Genomic DNA, 18905 nt, shown 5'->3' with positions numbered 1-18905 from the left:
CAAGCCAAACAGAGAACAGTCAGGGAATTCCTAGAGGCATGGCACTCGTCCACAGATTCAATCAATAAGCGCATCGACCTGGACCCAATATACCGACCACTGCAGTGGACAGCTGGAACTGACAACCGGAAGCGGCAGATTCAAACCACTACAAATGGCGGAGGAAAGATCACAGAAGCGCTTCACAGGAGGCTCCCAAGCGCTGAGGATGTCACCTAGACAGGGATGAAACGTCTGCAACAGAAATTCCCAGCTCGGCGAACAGAACCACAACAAGGACTATACCCTGACATAACCCAGTACTGTACTCACCAGTCGTGGAAAATACAATTAACAAAACTAAACCACTATAATGCTTACAAATGATCTTGTGAGCAGTGGGCTCTTGTCTCTGTGACAATGTGCTTCTCCCAGTTTATGTAGAGTGGACTGAATAGAATCTCATCAATCATGAATAATTTTAGCATAATTTGATCAAACACTACAACCAGGCTGCAGTAAATGAAGCAAATGCACAACACACCCTCCTCAAGATATGAGCCCTTAGGAAAAAAGGATTTGTTTCAACTGAGGTTGAACTCCCAGTACCTTGAAAGTCAACTCTGTCCCATTAAACACAGGCAGCAAGCTGTCTTAACACAGAAATCCATCATTATCTTCAAGAGTCTGCAACTCAAACAACTGGCCCCTGTGTACACACCCTCTAGGGGTTATTGGCTGCATGCAATGAAATACGCACCCTCTTCCTATACTTGCTTTAATTCGAAGCATTTAAATCTAGGTTGGCATTACAAAGGTTAAACTGTGATCCGATACCACCAAAGTTTAACCAAATGCAGCTTTGTGATTGCTTACCTGGCTAAGACCATCCCACAAGCTAGGGCTGTGGTCCACATGGTTGGATCCAATTGAAAGGACCACTAGGGCCCAGTGATAAATTAACCCCACTGCTAGAGAATGGACTGAATGGTTTTCAATTGGATAGGAGTGGTCCTACCTAGCTCACGTATAGAATTGTTGAAAGTACAACTATCTATGGCACGTTTAAATGATTTAAGCAATATTTAATCAAATCATAACCAGATTCACATGCAACCTTTGGTGAATCGATGCTATCTAATTTTTAATAAAACCCAGCCCAGGATTGGTGGACCCAAGGCCTTGACACTCTTGAGACTATGAGACAGACCCTTTTAAATTGGTTTGAATGAGCCTCAGTATAAGTTCTAAATTGTAACTGATCTCGTACAATAAATTAATACTGCTGTGAAGAATCTATTAGATTATGAGGTGGTCCTAGAGATTTGGAAGAATGGTGTGGAACTAGAATATAATGTTCACTGTGACTCCCCTGAAGTTGGGGTTTCATAGTTTTGGTTCGCAAAGTACAGTAAATTGGTACATACCCAAGAGCAACAAGAATTGGATTCCATTTCTCATGGACAAATATGTTCTCTGGAGCAATTTCAACTGCCATTGATCCAAGTTCTGAAGCCTTGAGATTATGCTTGCCAAGTACCACCCGATAGGTCCTGCTCTTGCTGAAAGAGAAAAATCGGAAATTTCAATCTTTTGAACCGGCATTTCCCCAGTCATTAGAGACATTGGATACAGCCATTGGCCTGTAATGGAGGACCCACCAATATCAAAATTGTAGGAGAGAAGACCAGATCAGGCATGCAGTAGAGTTGTCTGCCATTCTGTTTATGATTTAAAGGTTTTTAGATTGAAGGGGAAACTGTAGAGTTTTGAAGTTGTGGGAGAGAAAGATGTGAAGGTGCCGGTGGACTGGGGTGAATGAAGTTTACAACCACACAGCACCATGTTATAGTCCAACAGGTTTATTTGGAAGTGCAAGATCTCAGAACATTGCTTCTTCGTCAGGTAGCTAGTCAGAAGGACTGAAAGCGCTCAAAGTTTGTACTTCCAAATAAACCTGTTGCACTATAACCTGATTTTGAGGGAGAGAATGAGTTAGTGTAGAAGATGGAATTACATAGCAGAGAAAAATACCATTTAGCTGGATCTTTAAGATAACAAATTGCCCAACTCCCTGACTGTTGTTCGCTCCCCATAGCCCTGTCCAGGCCCCTTTTAGATGGTTATTATTGCCTCCTTCTCTGTCCTCCTGATCCATAAGAATATTACCTCCTCTTCCTCATACCATCATCTGAGAGCAATAAGACATAGGAGATGAGTAGGCCATTCAGCCCATTATGTCTACCCTACTATTCAATCAGATCGTGTTTGATCCACTTGCCTGCCTTTTCCCCATAATCTAATTCTCCAATTGATTTTTTTTAAAAAATGCTTATCTCAGCCTTGAATACAGTTAATGATCTCGACAGTCCTCTTCAAAACAAATTGCACAGATTCACTACCCTCTGATAGATTTTTTTAAAAATCTCTCATCTCTGAGTGAGTTAACTGGGTGACCCTTATTCTAATTTTATGTTCTCTGGTCCAAGACTCCCACAAGGGAAACAACCTCTCTTCATCTATCCTGTCAAGTCTCTAAAAATCCTACATCTTTCAATAAGGTCTCCTCTCATTCTTCTAAACTCCAAAGAGTTGAGGCCCAACCCACCCAACCAGTGAATTCCTCTTCATATCATCCTAACACTCCCTCCATCCAGAACCCTCCCTCCTGCACCATCCCTGTAGCCATGTGTTCAGCTCCTCTCTCCCTATTTCTCCTTGTATTATCCTAACTACTTGCCTCCCATCTATTTTTCCTGTCATCTGGTAACTTTGCTCTTGCACATTTATTTCCCTCATCCAAGTTATTAATGTGTATTGTAAATGATTGTGGCCTCAGCACTGATCTCTTTGGTATTCCACTAATTACAGGTTGCCATCCTGAAAATGTTCCCTTTATCCAAACTCTCTGTCTTCTATCAGTTAGCCAATCCTCTATCTGTGCTAATATATTACCCACAAGACCATAGACTTTTACTAAATAGTCCGGGTCTCCCTGCTATAGAAAAGATTTTTGAGCTATACGGAGAGGCTGAATAGGCTGGGGCTATTTTCCCTGGTGCATCAGAAGTTGAGAGGTGACTGTATAGAGGTTTATAAAATCATGAAGGGCATGATTTTTTTTCCCTGGGGAAGGGGAGTCCAAAGCAAGATGGCAGAGGTTTAGGGTAAAACGAGAAAGATTTAAAAGGGACCTAAGGAGCAACTTTTTTATGTAGAGAATGGTGTGTGTATGGAATGAGCTGCCGGAGGAAGTGGTGGAGGCTGGTACATTTACAATATTTAAAAGGCATCTGGATAGGTATATGAAAAGGAAGGGGTTAGAGGGATATGGGCCAAATGCTGGTACATGGGACTAGATTTATTTAGAATATTTGGTTGGCATGGACGAATTGGACCAAAGAGTCTGTTTCCATGCTGTACATTTCTGTGACTCATTAAGTACAATGACAGAGATAAAAGGTGACTTTCTAGATAATGTATGTAGGATGTTTGAATTATGTCATAGGAGGAAGAACAAAAGGAAGGTTGGAAGAGTGCTCAACAACAGCAGTGTGGAAGAAGCATCATAGCAAGTAAAGATGCAACTTCGAGCTGCAAGGGGGATCAGCTGCTAGATGAGAAGTGAGGTAGGTGTCAAGTTATAGTAGCCACTCACCTAATACAGTGGGCAGCAGTCATTACCCAGTTGCTCGCGATGAGGGACCCTCCACAAGTATGAGCCCAATCATCATTTTTTAAGTACTGGAGCGAGACCTTGATGAATTTGAAATAAAAGTAACAGAATCAAGTTGCAGGGTTTGAAATAAAATATCCACCCCACCCCTCACCACCTGCAATCTTACAAAATAAATTTGTGACTTGAATGTTGAGTCATCCAGTTACTCATGAATCCTAGGAGTTTTCAAGGCCACAAAAAAATGATAGCTTGCCCTCTTATCCAATCTTCAACATGAGTTTCTAGGTTCAGATGAATTCAGATTACTGCTAGTGTTCACCACTACTGAAGTAGTTGGAAATATTGATAATATTTTAATAGTCACTCATGGGTGTTGTTGGTTGGCTAGTATTTATTACCCATCCCTAGAGAAGGTGGTGGTGAGCTGTCTTCTTGAACCGCTGCAGACCACATGCTGTACATTGACCCTTAGGGAGGGAGTTCCAGGATTTTGATCCAGCGACAGTGAAGAAACAGCAATATATTTCCAAGTCAGGATAGTGAGTGGCTTGGAAGTGACCTCGCAGGGGTGACTTTTTTCATGGATCCGCCACTCTTATTCTTCTAGATGGAAGTGGTCGTGAGTTTGGAAAGAGCTGTCTAAGGATCTTTGGTGAATTTCTGCAGTGCATCTTGTAGGTAGTACACTTCGTTGCTACTGAGTGACAGTGGTGGATGCTTGTGGATGTGGTGCCAATCAAGTGGGCTGCTGTGTCCTGGATGTTGGAGCTGCACCAGTTCAAGAAAGTGGGGAGTGTACCATCACTTTCATCAATGGAACATCCTCCTCATTTTGTTTCAGAATAAAACTGTACCCTACCATGTACATTTCTCAATGTTTTTAATGACCATCTTTATGGAGAAAAATGAATGTATTAGGATGCTGTTAAAAGTTAATGAACTCATTAATGAATTTGCAGACAATTGCTGTGCACTGCCTTAGAGAAATTGAACCAAGGAGATGTGCTAGAAATGGATGAGATATCTTCTCAGTCTCCTTCACCAATACCATTACCGACATTATGAAGTCTCTGACGACCAGCAGCTTAACTGGGTCAGGATCAACACAAGCAGGAGCTATGCAACAAGTGGAGCATTTCTGAAATACTCACGCGCTACCCTCCTTCTACAAAGCTCGAGTCAGGACTGTGATGGACAGCTGCAGACACGAACACTCAAGAGGTTTGGTACCATTTAGCGCAAGGCAGGTCACTCAATTTGTAAACATTGGGCTCAATATCCTCATCCATGTATGCTTACACCCATATGAATTAGGGGTGGAAAAGCTGTGGTCCCAGAGCCTTCTCTGCCATTCTGTAAGATCAGGACTGATGTGTGTGTGTGTGTGTGTGTATGTTTTGAATTCCATGTTCTCACTTATCCACAATAACTTTAGATTTCTTCGCTGAGCAATAACCTACTTCTGTCTTATAACAATTCAGTGACCCTGCCTCCACTGTTCTCTGAAACAAAGTTCCAAAGTTGCACAAGTCTGAAAGAAAAGAAAATCTTCCAATCTCTATCTTAAAAGGGTTGGCTTTTAATTTTTAACTCACAAGAGGAAATATCTCTTCCATGCCTACCTTGCCAGTGCTTCATAGCATTACATATTTCAATCAAGTCATCCCTCACGCTTCTAATTGCCATTAGAAACTAGCCCAATCTGTCCAACCATTTGTCATAAAACAATGCACTAATTCTAGGTACCAATCGAGAAAACCTCCTCTGAATTGCCTCCAATGCATTTACATCCTTCGCTAAATAAGGAGACCAAAACTGCACACAGAATATGGTTTCACCAATGACTGATGCATAGCATTCTGATATTAATGTCCAATTTCTCTTGTCATGAAGAATAGCATATAGCCTTCCTAATTACTTGGTGGATCTGGATGCTACTTTCTTTTTTGTGACAAGGGCGCTTAGATTCCTGTCTACCTCAAGAGTTCTGCGGTTTCTTTCCATTTCAGTAATGCAGTGTTTTTTTTTCTATTCTTCTTGACAATTGAATAATTTTGCACGTTCCAACATTACGTGCCATCTGCCAGATTTTTACCCACTCCCATTCACTCAACCTATTTCTGTATCTTCATTATGTCTTCACTAACATATTTTTCTACCTGTCCTTTTGCCAGCTATTAATTTAGCTACCGTGCCTTTGCTCCCCACATCTAAGTTTTTGATATACAGTAAATTGTAAAGAGCTGAGGCCCCAGCATAAACTCCACTCATCACACCCTGCCAACGTGATCAGGTCGGACAAGATTTTGTGATAGTGTAGTCCTCCACCACCTTTTCAGGGCATTTGTGGTTGGGCAACCAATTGCCCTGAGCAGCATCACTCCCACCCTGAGAACAAATAACCCTCACAAAAAGGAATCTTATCCTTCTAAGAGGATGAGTAACCCTTTGGAGCACTAAGTTTAAAAATCACACAACAGCAGGTTATCGTCCAACAGGTTTAATTGGAAGCACTAGCTATCGGAGCACTGCTCATGATTTTGGAGCACTGTTCTTCTGATACAAGCATTGGCATGTAGCGACCAGGAGATGGCAGTGTTTCTCAAGTATAGAATGTCTGCATTTATTTCAAAGTACTACCTGCAACAATTTGTACGTACATGGAGGTTTTAACAAACTAAAACACGCCAAGGGTCGTCAAAGGTTTGCAGTCAAACAAAGTCTCATATTATGCCACACAGTCATTTGGTTGTCTTTGATAGCATTTCTGAATATAAATTATAGAATCGTACAGTACCAAAAAAACCACTTGGTCCATTAAGTTTGTACCACCAGAAAATATACTGTTACCTATGCTAGTCCCACTTTCCTGCGCTATGTCCATCGCCTTCAAAGTCACGACATTGCAAGTGCTCATTTAAGTATTTTTTAAAGGTTGTGAGGTTTCCTGCCTTAACTACCCTCCAGGTTGTGCATTCCCACACTCTCTGGGTGAACGTTTCCCTCAAATCCCCTCAAAACCTCCTACCTTTCACTCTTAAAAGTGTGCAACCTTCATTCTTAATTCTTCGACAATAGGCTAGCAGCTGCTTTCTGTTTGCCTTCTAGTCTAAAGAATTGAAAGAAGGGTACAAAAAAGATTTAAAATAACGAAACAGAGCTGAGGGTTGCCTACTGAGGTCGGGTGAAGGGGAAAGTCTGTGGGATTATGTCCCAGAGTGAGAGTTTGGGTCTATAATGTCCCAGAGTGAGAGTTTGGGTCGAAGCTCACTGAAATTTAGGAGAATGCGGGGAAACAGCAAGATGCAAGGCACCAAAGGGGCTTGAAAGGGTAGACAGTGAGAGTTTGTTTCCCCTGACTGGATTATAAGACACAGTCCCCTGATAAGGGAACAATTGTTTAGGGCTAAGGTGATCAGGAACATATTCGCTCAAAGTGTTTGTAGAATTTATGAATTTTCTATCCTAGAGAGTTGTGGCTGCTCCATCGTTCAGGATAGGTAAGGTAGAGGTAAGACCAATTTCCCAAGAAATTGAGGGGCTGTACAAACTGGTGGAGAGCAGAGAGTTGTAGAAATCTGCCATGTATTGAAAGGGACAGCAGGCTTGAGGGGCTGAAGGGTCTATTCCAACTCCTCTTCCATTTTTCACCTTAGCAGAATGAAAGGAGAATTGGTGGAAACAGCTACTTTGAAATATTCTGCCCAGGATTGCATGAATCTGCAATGTGAGAATGTAATTTTGTACAATAGTGTAAAATAGCTGTTTAAAAGTGGAGATGGTTACTCTTGTAAAATTGTGACTGTTCCAGCATTACATATCTACTGTCCCCATGACACACACTGTCCCATTTAAAATGGTAAAATAGCCAAGTAGGACAAACCAATTGCATATCAATTCTATACCATCTACAAGATGCACAGCAGAAATTCACCAAGGCTCCTTCGACAGCGTTGTCCATGATCACTAAGGAAAAGGTCAGCAGATACATGGGAAAACCTCTATCCAGAAGTTCCCCTCTGACCCCATTGCCATCCTGACTAGAAAATACTTGTTCTTACAATGTCACAGGGTCAAAATCCTGGAGCTTTCACCCAAACAGCATTGTTTGGTCTCCCTACACGAAATGGACTGCAGCGATTCAAGAAGGCAGCTCATCACCATCTCCTCAAGGGCAGCTAGAAATGTGTAACAAATACTGGCCCAGCTTGCAACACCCACGTACCAGGAACGAATAAACAAAATTATAGCTGCTGCTGCTTCACAGCATATGTACTAGCATTTGGGATACAAACAGGGCAGTTCGATAACTCCAGATCTCATTATAACTGCATTATATAGCCACCAAGTGGGCATCATTTTATTGCTTGAACTGAAACCTTCCGTAAGAATAGTTAAGAAATGATCAAGACAGCTCTGCAAGGAATGTGGATCCTTCCAATTAAGCAGAATCTCTATGACAGAAGTAAATGTGTTTTGTTTCTAAACGAGACAAATCTTCTGACCTTCAGTTGCAAATCAGGTAGGTCACTCCCAACCTCAAAGAAGCATGAACAACAAACATTAACAACGCTGAATAAGAAACGTCAGTGGTAGAACAATAAGGTAGCTGGAACTTCTTGTTCGTGTTCGAAGGGACAGGTTACAGAGTGGAAAAACCTGAAATCCCACAAATGTGGATCGTTGTGTCTAAAAGTCAGCCAACTGGCTTGCTGAAACTGAGTTAAAAACAAAGGACAAGAAAATTTACAGCACAGAAAAAGGCCCTTCGGCCCTCCAGACCTGCGCTGATCCAGATCCTCTATCTAAACCTGTCAGCTATTTCCTAAGGATCTGTATCCGTCTGCTCCCTGCCCATTCATGTATCTGTCTAGATACATCTTAAATGACCCTATCGTTCCCAACTCTGCTGGCAAATCATTCTGCGTAAAGAATTTTCCACACATATCTCCCCTAAACTTTTCCCCTCTCACCTTGAACTCATGGCCTCTAGTAGTTGAGTCCCCACTCTGAGAAAAAGCTTCTTGCTGTCCACCCTATCCATACCTCTCATGAGGCCTCAATCAGGTCCCCCCTCAACCTCCATCTTTCTAACCCTAATCTACTCAAACTCTTCTCATAGCTAGCACTTTCCATACCAGGCAACATCCTGGTGAACGTCCACTGCACCCTCTCCAAAGTATCCGCATTCTTCTGATAATGTGGCGACCAGAACTGTATGCAGTATTCCAAATGTGGCTGAACCAAAGTCCCATACAATTGTAACATGACCTACCAACTCTTGTACTCAATGCCCTGTCCAATGAAGGAAAGCATGCCATATGCTGCCTTAACCACTCTACTCACCTTCGTTGCTACCGTGAGGGAACAATGGACCTGAACACTCAGAACTCTCTGTACATCAATTCTCCCCAGGACTTTTCCATTTACTGTATAATTCGCTCTGGAATTGCATTTTCCAAAACGCATCACCTCGCATTTGTCCGGATTGAACTCCATCTGCCATTTCTCTGCCCAACTCTCCAATCTATCTATATTCTGCTGCATTCTCTGACAGTCCCCTTCACTATCTGCTATTCCACCAATCTTAGTGTCATCTGCAAACGTGCTAATCAGACTGCCCATATTTTTCTCCAGATCATTTATGTATATCACAGCACGATCCCTGTGGAACACCACTGGTCACAGTTCTCCATTTTGAGAAACTCCCTTCCACTACTAGTCTCTGTCTCCTGCTGCCCAGCCAGTTCTCTATCCATCTAGCTAGTATACCCTGGACCCCATGTGACTTCACTTTCTCCATCAGCCTACCATGGGAACGTTACCAAATGTCTTACTGAAGTCCATGTATATGACATCTACAGCTCTTCAAGAAGTTGTTTGAATTCTGGATTATGGTAAAGGTTGTCTTACCTGCCATGGCCAGGCATGGGGTCGAGCATCTACACCACCCACGACCCTGGAGGTTACAGGTGAAACTGCGGGAGAACCGCATCCATAGGCTGCAAGCACAAACAGTACTCACCTTCAATTCACTTGGTATTTTCAAACCATTACACTGCTCTTTTGGTGGACCGATACAGTCAGAGAATCAGACAGAACCACAGTTGTTCAATTTATCCCCTCCACCTCCTCATTCCCTAATTGTTTCTTCTCTTGAGACTATATCTCACTTTCTTCATAGTTGCTGGGTGATAATGCTGGAATTCCCATACACTCCTACACCGCAAGAGGGCAAAAGGGCACAATCCCACCACTTTCTCATGGACAGTGGGTCATAATCGCTGGAATTCCGTGATTCTCACACCTTGTGAATAATGAAACAAAATCCCCCTCCTGTCTTGGATTGAACTCCCATCCCACTGACCAGCTGAATCAACCCCATTCCACACAGGGCCTAGAAATTACAATTCAAATCAGCAGGAGTTTTGACACTCTCCACCAGGCCTACCCCCAGCCACTACCTCCTTGGTCTGAAATCCAAGTAGATCTGATATTTCCTAATCATCAGCAATGTTATGACAAATGTCTGGAGCAGGTGGGACTTGAACACAGGCCTCCCAGTCGAAGGGCAGGGACATTACCACTGCACACAAGAGGGCCCTTCTGCTGAGGTCATTTTTAAAAAAAACTTTAACCTATTCTTCTAATCAACCTGTTCAGAGATGTCATCACACAACACAGGAGCTTGATCCCAGGCCTCCCGGTCCCAGGCTGGGAAACTACCTCTGCACCACAAGTGGGCCCTTCCAAACAGGTTTTTTTTAACCAACTTGTTCAGTGATGTTATTACACACTTTTGGAGCAGGTGGGACTTGAAACCAGGCCTCCAGCTCCAGTGGTAGGAACACTGCACTGCACCACAACAGAGCCCATCTAATCAGGTTGTAATTGACCTGCGAATCAGACTTAGGCGTGATACCTCTTCTTATTGAATAACTCACTGACACACCCTGGCTGGGTTTATACAAGGCGACTGGCCACATGGGTGGGATGCTAGTTGGCTGGCAGTGCCCAGGAGACTGTTCCTCAGTACCATCAGCAGTGGGCAAAGAGGAAAGCAGTAAGACTACAGAACCCATGCTGGTTCTGTGAGGGCAAGTGATACTCACCACCACCGGCCAGGAGCAGAGCTGCAATCACAAGTGAAATCATTTCTTTGCCTCTGCTGTTTGGTCCCTACTGCGGCAATATTTATAGAGACATGCTCGATCTTCTTATCTCGCCGCTTATTGATCAAGTGTCAAACTTGGCGCTGAGAATAAAGGGCACCAACACCCATACGAGGCGAGCACTTTGTCCCTGAGGTGTGAACAGGTGCTCAGATTTTCACTGGTGTTCATTTACAATGGTGGCCTTTTAACAGTGAAGGAAATGAGATGACAGGTCATGGCCTGCTTTATCAGATAACAGCAAGGCTGAATAGATCAAAGTATGGATGAGGGAGGTCACTCAGTGCATCTAGAGGTGTTTTCGGTTTAAGCTCAGTGCCAGTGCGAGAGTCCTGACCAGTGGGTTTGTCTACAGTATACGGATCACAAATTCATTAGGGTCAGTTTTCTTTCTTGAAACTTTAATGAAACCTTCTAGGAGAAAGTGAGGACTGCAGATGCTGGAGATCAGAGCTGAAAATGTGTTGCTGGAAGAAAATGTGTTCCTGCAGAAGGGCTCATGCCCAAAACATCGATTCTCCTGCTCCTTGGATGCTGCCTGACCTGCTGCGCTTTTCCAGCAACACATTTTCAACTTTAATGAAACCCCCAACCTCAATTGTAAAATGTTGCTGTTGGCTTTACATATCATGAGTCACACGAACAACAGCTTGCAATTATATTTTGCGTCTGGTGTGGCAAGACATTCCCCAGCACAACATTAAACTGAGTACAGTATAGTAAGGGCTTAACTTCACACCAACCTATGATCCATAAGCTAAGCAGCAGTTGGTTGGAGACTGAAACAGAAGCCAAATGAATTTATTTTCTGCAACTAGCCTCACATTGAGGTGGGAGGAGTGAAGGTACCAGCTCTATTGTTAACCAGTGAAGGTGCCCCTAACCTCCTGTCACCTACTTCTACCCTAAACTCCACCCGATTGATTTATCCGAAGACTGTTCTGACGTTGCAGCCAGTCTAACACGGACATCTGCAAACCAGTGACAGTCATATTGAAGAGAGGCCCAAGACCACAGGTCAGTCTTAGACCTTTGGTACTGGGAGCCAATTGGATCAAATAGAATGGTTTCACGGATATTAATTCTTAAACGTGGGTAGGAAGAGTTGACAGGTCGTTTGACTTTGTGCAATGGGCACTGAAATAAATGACAATCTCACCAGCAGGAGTCCTGACTGATTTCCCTTTCCTTGTCCTAAGTCAGTCATAGTTCCCCTATAAACGATCACTGGCTGAAATTGTCTTTTCAAAGCATTAGCTATGGACTGAACCAAGAACCTCATAAGGCTCAGTTTTGAAGGAGCCGGTTAAAAAATAATCTTTAGACTTCCTGAATGAAAAGTATCCTCATTGCTATGTCTAACACTTTTAGAGTTAATAATAAAGGCAGTTGAGAATGTTGAAGTGTTTGCTGCATGTTCCAATGTTTGCCACCTACAGCTGACAAAGTTATTCCATTCTTCAAGGCAAGATTCTGAAAACACAGAGATATTCCCTTCAAATCTTCCCATGCCCTTGACTCTGGGAAAGGCTGCATACACACTGTGTGAATTCATGCAGGTGATTGGATGGAATTGGATGCATATAAATGATTTGAACTGAGATTTTGTGGAAGCGTGTTAAGTTTGATGACTAACGTGGATCATTTCCCATACCTCAGAGCCTCTGCTTGGTATGAGTAGACATTGATGTTGAAATCCAACTCCTATAGGGTAACTACCTATTCATCTATCTATCTACCTATCTATCTATCTATGCTCCTGTGCGACCTTCAGACAACTGAGGAGCAGAGTATTTGAAGTCCAAGACCTCAAGCCTAGCACCAAGCTCATGGTCTACAGAGCAGACTTGGCCCCTGTATAGATCATGGACCATGTACATCAGACCTAGAGAGTTATCACCAACACCACCTACACAAGGTCCGGAAATCCACCAGCAGGGCAGGTGTACCAATGTGAGTGTCCCCTCCCAGGGCAATATCCCCAATATCAAGGCCCTGGTAACACACAATCAGCTGCAATGGGCAGGTCATAGTGTCCATGTGCCCAACGCAAGACTCCATAGACAAGTGCTCTACTCTGAGCTCTGCATTGGGAGGGCAGGGGGAATGCTGCAAGGACATCCTGAATGCCTCCCTAAAGAATGCAACATCCCACCTTCAAGTGGGGGTTAATTGGACAAACTGAAGAAGCATCCATGGAGGCGCCAGCCACTTCGAGTGTCACTGAGTGGAGCAATTGGTGACCGAGTAAAGGTAGTAGAACGAGTGCACAGAATCCAGAGAGTCCCCCTCACCTACCTTCCCAAACACAACCTTCCCCACCTCTGGCAGAGCCTGCGACTCTGAGTTTGGGCTAATCAGCCATCGCAAGCCATTACCCAACATCCCCCCAGAGTGAAAGCAAGTCATCCTTGACCCTGACAGACTGTCCAAGCAAAAGAAAGAGGTTGGAGGACTCCATTTTGAGTATTTACTGTTTGAAGAGTCATTGGCACTGCTTATATTATATTAAAATGTAACCACTTTATTCCATTTATAATGAGCTCCAGAAATATAATACAATAACCTTCATAAATACAATAACCTCCATATGTTGAGACTGCCCTTCTGTTATAACTCTGTCCTCCCTACTCCTGGTTAATGCGCTCTCTCTAGGGCTTCTGTTCAGAAGTTTACTCAAATCTCCATTCTAAAATCATGAGCAAAACAATCATATCCATCTTAATTGAATCCAAATGTTGTTCCCACTTAAGGCTTAATCCAAGCTTGACATAAATCACACGGTGGCTCAGTGGTTAGCACTGCTGTCTCACAGCACCAGGTATCTGGGTGCAGTCCCACCCTCAGGTGATTGTCTGTATGAAGGTTGCACATCTCCCTGTGTCTGTGTGGGTTTCCTTTGGGTGGTCTGGTTTCTTCCCACACTACAAAGATGTGCACATTAGGTGGATTGGCCATGCTAAATTGCCCATCATGTCCAGATATGTGCAAGTTAGGTGGATTATTTAAAAACCAGCCTTATACCACCCCCTTCAATTCTTGAGAAACTATTAAATGTCACACATCATTTTAAAAAAGTGTTTTTCTACTGTTCCTTCCAAAAGTGAATAACCTCACATTTGCCAACATGAATCCTAAGTAGGGCAAACCAACCATGCTGATTCTGACAAAAATGCTGCCAATTGAACTAAAATGTCATTAATAAAGTGATATGGTGGATTGAAATTATCTTTTCTTTTAAAAGAACCAACACAAGTGAAAGCCAGCAGGATTGTTCTAACCTGCATTATCAAAGGATATTCACGTTTAATTTGCAATATTAGCAAATTGCCTAACACTAACCCTAATCCTAATTCTATCTTTACTAGGCAAGACATAAATAGCTAGTGTAGTATAGAGGGTTAACTTCATTTCTGTTCTGCTTTAATTGGTCTCAGTTGAGTTGACAATACGCGTATGTCAGTTGGCCATAGCATTCATGCCAAGCTGTGTTTTCCCAGCCAATAGCTAGTGTCCCTGATAAACAGTACATGCGGGTAGAATTGAGCAGTGGGCAAAGTCAGGACTGAAAGCAAAGATCTCCAACACCTGGCATCACACAGTTGGGAGGAAACCTTATAGCCAGAAAGCATCCATATAGTCAGGTATTAACAGCTTGAATTTTACTGGTCACCGGGTGACAATAAACAAGGCAAACGAGGGACTAGTCAAATAGCTAAGCGTTGTGTTATAACAATGTTGAGTTTTCATAATTAAGCCCTTTATTAAGGTTCATTGAGTGGAGCTGCTGTGCCATTCCCCACATGAAGGGGCTGACAAGTTCAAGGAGTTGTAAGAGTTTATCGTAATAGCATAGGACATTGGAACCAGAGGCCCAATGTCCAAAAGGAGGGGTCACAGGCAGGAAAGCCAGGACCCTTAGCCCACAAGTGCCTGCTACAATTATTTAGCCCTTCTGACCTCAGCCATGTAGAATTGTAAAATGTCCTCACCTCCGTCTGGGAACACCTCCATTTTGAAGTAGCCCCCAACGTCTCTGAACAGCACCTTTGGTCCAGTGGTGCTAGCCTTCTGATAGGGCCAAGAGCACGGCTGCTATCCTTAACTGGGCAGTGATCTGATGCCAAGGAAAACAGCCAAGTGTAGGTTCGAGTCCCCCGCATGGTCCCATTGTCATGATTCCAAAGTTGATCATAAAATTGACACCAACGTTTCATATCCATGACCTATTGTCAGAAGTGGGAAAGTTCACATCCATGTAGTTTCTGCACCCAAAATCACAGGCTGTTCAAGGCTCAAATATCTTCATTTGATGGAAGATTAGTCCCATCTCTATTAAGGGTTATACATGAGTCATTCATCCTGATGCACAAACCACCCACCAGTCCTGACACCGTTTATACAACTTCGATATGAAGTGGCTCCTAGTTTGTTCTAATGTGTGATAAAATTATGGTGCGAATTTGGGCCAAGGTTGAGAAACTTTCAGGAGATTAATCCCACAGCACACTGACTTCACACCAGTTGTAAACTCTTAACTGTTTCTGAATCATTGCACTGAAAACTTTGCACAGGTTTCTTAAACCTCTTTAGTGTTAATCTACCCACACTTACAATTTATTTGAAATTAGATAAATGGATTGCACATTTAAAGTTTACGTGCAAATTTCTGGCATTAAGTATTACAACTCCAGGAACTGGTAGCACTGCATATGGTTATCAGATTGGACAGCTTTCTCTGGGTCGAAGCCTGGCTAGGAGCCAGTGATACCTCTCTGGCCAGCCTGCTGCTTGTGGCTTCTAATGATACTGGACTCAATCCAGCATATGTCTTAAAAGTGACTTGCATTTAGATAGTGCCCTTCATGACTTCAGGACATTACAAACCGCCCTCTACATCTCTTTTGAAATGTAGTCATACTGGCAATCACACAGTGGTTTATTTTTATTCAGTTGTTCAAATGTTCTCGTCCTGTATTGAAAAGTTCAGTAAGTCACGTGAGGCTGACATATGTGACCATGTCACTTAGAGTCATAGAGATGTACAGCACGGAAATAGACTCTTCGGTCCAACTCATCCATGACAACCAGATATCCTAAATTAATCTAGTCCCATTTGCCAGCACTTGGGCCATATCCCTTTCAACCCTTCCTATTCATATACCCATCCAGGTGCCTTTTAAATGTTGTAATTGTACCAGCCTCCACCACTTCCTCTGGCAGCTCATTCCATACACACACCAGCTTATTTTGTGTGAAAACATTGCCCCTTATGTCTCTTTTGTATCTTTCCCCTCTCACCGTAAACATATGCCCTCTAGTTCTGGACTCCCCCACCCTAGGGAAAAGACCTTGTTTATTTACCTTGATTTCATAAACCTCTATAAGGTCACCCCTCAGCCTCTGATGCTCCAGGGAACACAGCCCCAGCCTATTCAGCCTCTCCCTGTAGTTCAAACCCTCCAACCCTGGGAACACCCTTGTAAATCTTTTCTGAACCCTTTCAAGTTTCACAACATCCTTTCAATAGAAGGCAGACCAGATAGGCATACAATATTCCAAAAGTGGCCTAACCAATGTCCTGTACAGTCACAACATGACCTCCCAACTCCTATACTCAATGCACTGATCACTGAAGTTTGTTTGATGATAAACAGGGATTATGATAAAGCTGTGAAACTGCCAAAGCTGTACATTTAAAATGGATATTCTAACAGATGTCATACAATAAAAAAAGTGGAGAATGTTCAGTTTGGTTAATCTTTAATTTGAACACTTGAGAAAAGTTACAGCTGGCATCTTTCCTCAGTCAAAGGCACATGCTGCTGAGAGATATGGTCCTGTGAACACTGGCTGTGCCCTGAAAACCTCATCCAAGTATTCTTTATACTTGACCTTCTAATGTGCTTTTTTTTGTCAACAAGGGTGAGTGGGTTTTCGATGGGGACCCTTGCTTTTCCTGATGTATTCTAATGATCAAGATCTTCATGTGTAGAGGACAATTTCAAAGATATGAAACTTGCACACATTGAAAACTTTGAGGACAGTACTGTAGAACATTTAAAAGACACAGACAAGTTGGTGGAGTGAGCAGATAGGTATCAGATTAACGCCAAGGCAGAGACATGTGTGAAATGGTGTAACTTGGTAGGAAAAGCATGAACAGCCAATACAAAATAAGGGGTTCAATACTAAAGCCCATTTAGGAGCAGAGGGTTTATATGTGCACAGATCATTGAAGGTGGCAGGAAAGGTAGACAGCAGTTACTAAATTATAAACTAAATTGAGCTTTTATTTCCAAATTCATAGAGTACAAGAGGAAGCAGGTTTGCTTGTGAAACATTTTGCATTTCTTACAACACAGCAGTGACTGTCAAACAAGACATTAAACTCAGGCCCTATTTTATGTTGGATGTGAAATTTCCAGGATGCTTTATTTGATGAAAAGCAGGAAATTTTCCAACCAGCTTAATGAAAGATTATGTCTGAACAAACATGACCAAGTGGTGATTCATTTCATTTTTCATTGACAGTGAGTACACTGAAAGTAATTCATTATCTATAAAGCATATTGCAACAGCATATAGACAGATGTATTCTGTACATAAACATGTTTGTCTTGTTTTGGTTTTAAATTCCAAGCAGTTTCAACTTTTGAATGCGGCTGTTAGAGAATCTCAATTTAACATGCCTGAGTCCTAATTTGAACTGAGTTCCAAGCAAATTGTGTTTCTTTGTGTTCACATGGACACAATATCTCAGTGGTTATATTCCTGGATTGAAATGCAAAGAGTCTGAGTTTAAAATGCACCATGAGAGTTTGAGAATTTGAATTTAACTTGATACTAAACCTCTAAATAATAAGCTGGTGGAAGTAATCCTGAAGCGACCACATTGTTATAAAAAATCCAATTAAAATCTGCCATCATTAGCTGATTAATCTATTTTTGACTCTAGCCCCTTATAATAACTCAGGAAGCCCAACTAGGAAGGAATATTTATTGTTGAACACCACAATACAGCCATTACCCGTGACATATACAGAATAGTCCCAGCCTGGGACGGACAATTTTGCTTCACTTTTCTTTCCCTTTTTTACATATATCCAGAAGTGTTCTTACACACAATCAAACAGCTTTCCACCTCCAAAACACCATGACTTTTTTTTTGGTTGTTTTAACTATGAAATACCACCAGTAAAGCAAAATTAGATAATTACAAGCAAAGCTAACTAAGATTAAATTAGATTAGATTCCCTACAGTGTGGAAGCAGGCCCTTCAGCCCAACAAGTCCACACCAACCCTCCATAGAGTAACCCACTCAGACTTATTTCCCTCTGACTAATGCACCTTACACTATGGGCAATTTAGCATGGCCAATTCACCTGACCTATATATTTTTGGATTGTGGGAGGAAACCAACACAGACACAGGGAGAATGTGCAAACTCAACACAAACAGTTGTCCGAGGCTGGAATTGAACCCAGGTCTCTGGCGCTGTGAGCAGGTGGGACTGGAACCTGGGCCTCTGGTCCATAGACAGGAACACTACCACAAGAGCCCCAGTTCTGTTTTTTTCATATTTTTAAAGATATAAACAAAAACCCCTCAAGAAGACAGGACCCAGAAGGTGACCTCAGCCATTGTGGGAATTAAACCGATGCTGGTGGCTCTACGGTGCATTATAAACCAGCTGTCCAGTCAACTGAGCTAACTGATTCCCCGTTCTGCTTTTTTGTTTGGAAATCCATCTCTTCAGACATGGTATGATACATGTCTGGGGCAGGTGGCACTTGAACCTATTTCTCCCGGTTTGGAGGCAAGGAGATTAATTCAATGATTTCACATGGGTCTTATTGGATTATCACAGACCCATATCATTGTACATTAATTGCTCTGTAGTCGTCTAGCAAGACTCTGTTGAGTCAATTGCAGATGGGCCATTAAATCCATACAATCCATAGAATTCCTACAATGTGGAAACAGATCAAGTGCTCTCCCAGTCCAGTCAGTTTGTAAGGTCGCTTCAATAATATTTCTGGATTGATGCTAAAGCTGAGAGTGTTGTCCCACA

At 42.5% G+C, this 18905-nt stretch overlaps 1 protein-coding gene across 1 annotated transcript in view; it reads right to left on the bottom strand.

Moving 5' to 3' along the window:
* LOC122540232 (chymotrypsin-like elastase family member 2A) overlaps positions 1–15405 on the bottom strand; it is a 23420-nt gene extending 8015 nt beyond the window's left edge. Inside the window, exons 1-4 of the mRNA XM_043675637.1 lie at positions 14823–15405; positions 9572–9660; positions 3638–3735; positions 1407–1541 (exon numbers count right to left, since the gene is read on the bottom strand). Coding sequence (XP_043531572.1) covers positions 1407–1541; positions 3638–3735; positions 9572–9660; positions 14823–14844 — 344 coding nt within the window. The 5' untranslated portion in view covers positions 14845–15405. The remainder of the gene's footprint in view (positions 1–1406; positions 1542–3637; positions 3736–9571; positions 9661–14822) is intronic.
* Between the last annotated feature and the right edge of the window lie 3500 nt (positions 15406–18905).

Source organism: Chiloscyllium plagiosum, chromosome 34, assembly GCF_004010195.1.
Source record: "Chiloscyllium plagiosum isolate BGI_BamShark_2017 chromosome 34, ASM401019v2, whole genome shotgun sequence".
NCBI lineage: Eukaryota > Metazoa > Chordata > Chondrichthyes > Orectolobiformes > Hemiscylliidae > Chiloscyllium > Chiloscyllium plagiosum.
The sequence above is the reverse complement of the archived record's forward strand: the minus strand, read 5'-3'. Positions and strand labels throughout refer to the sequence as shown.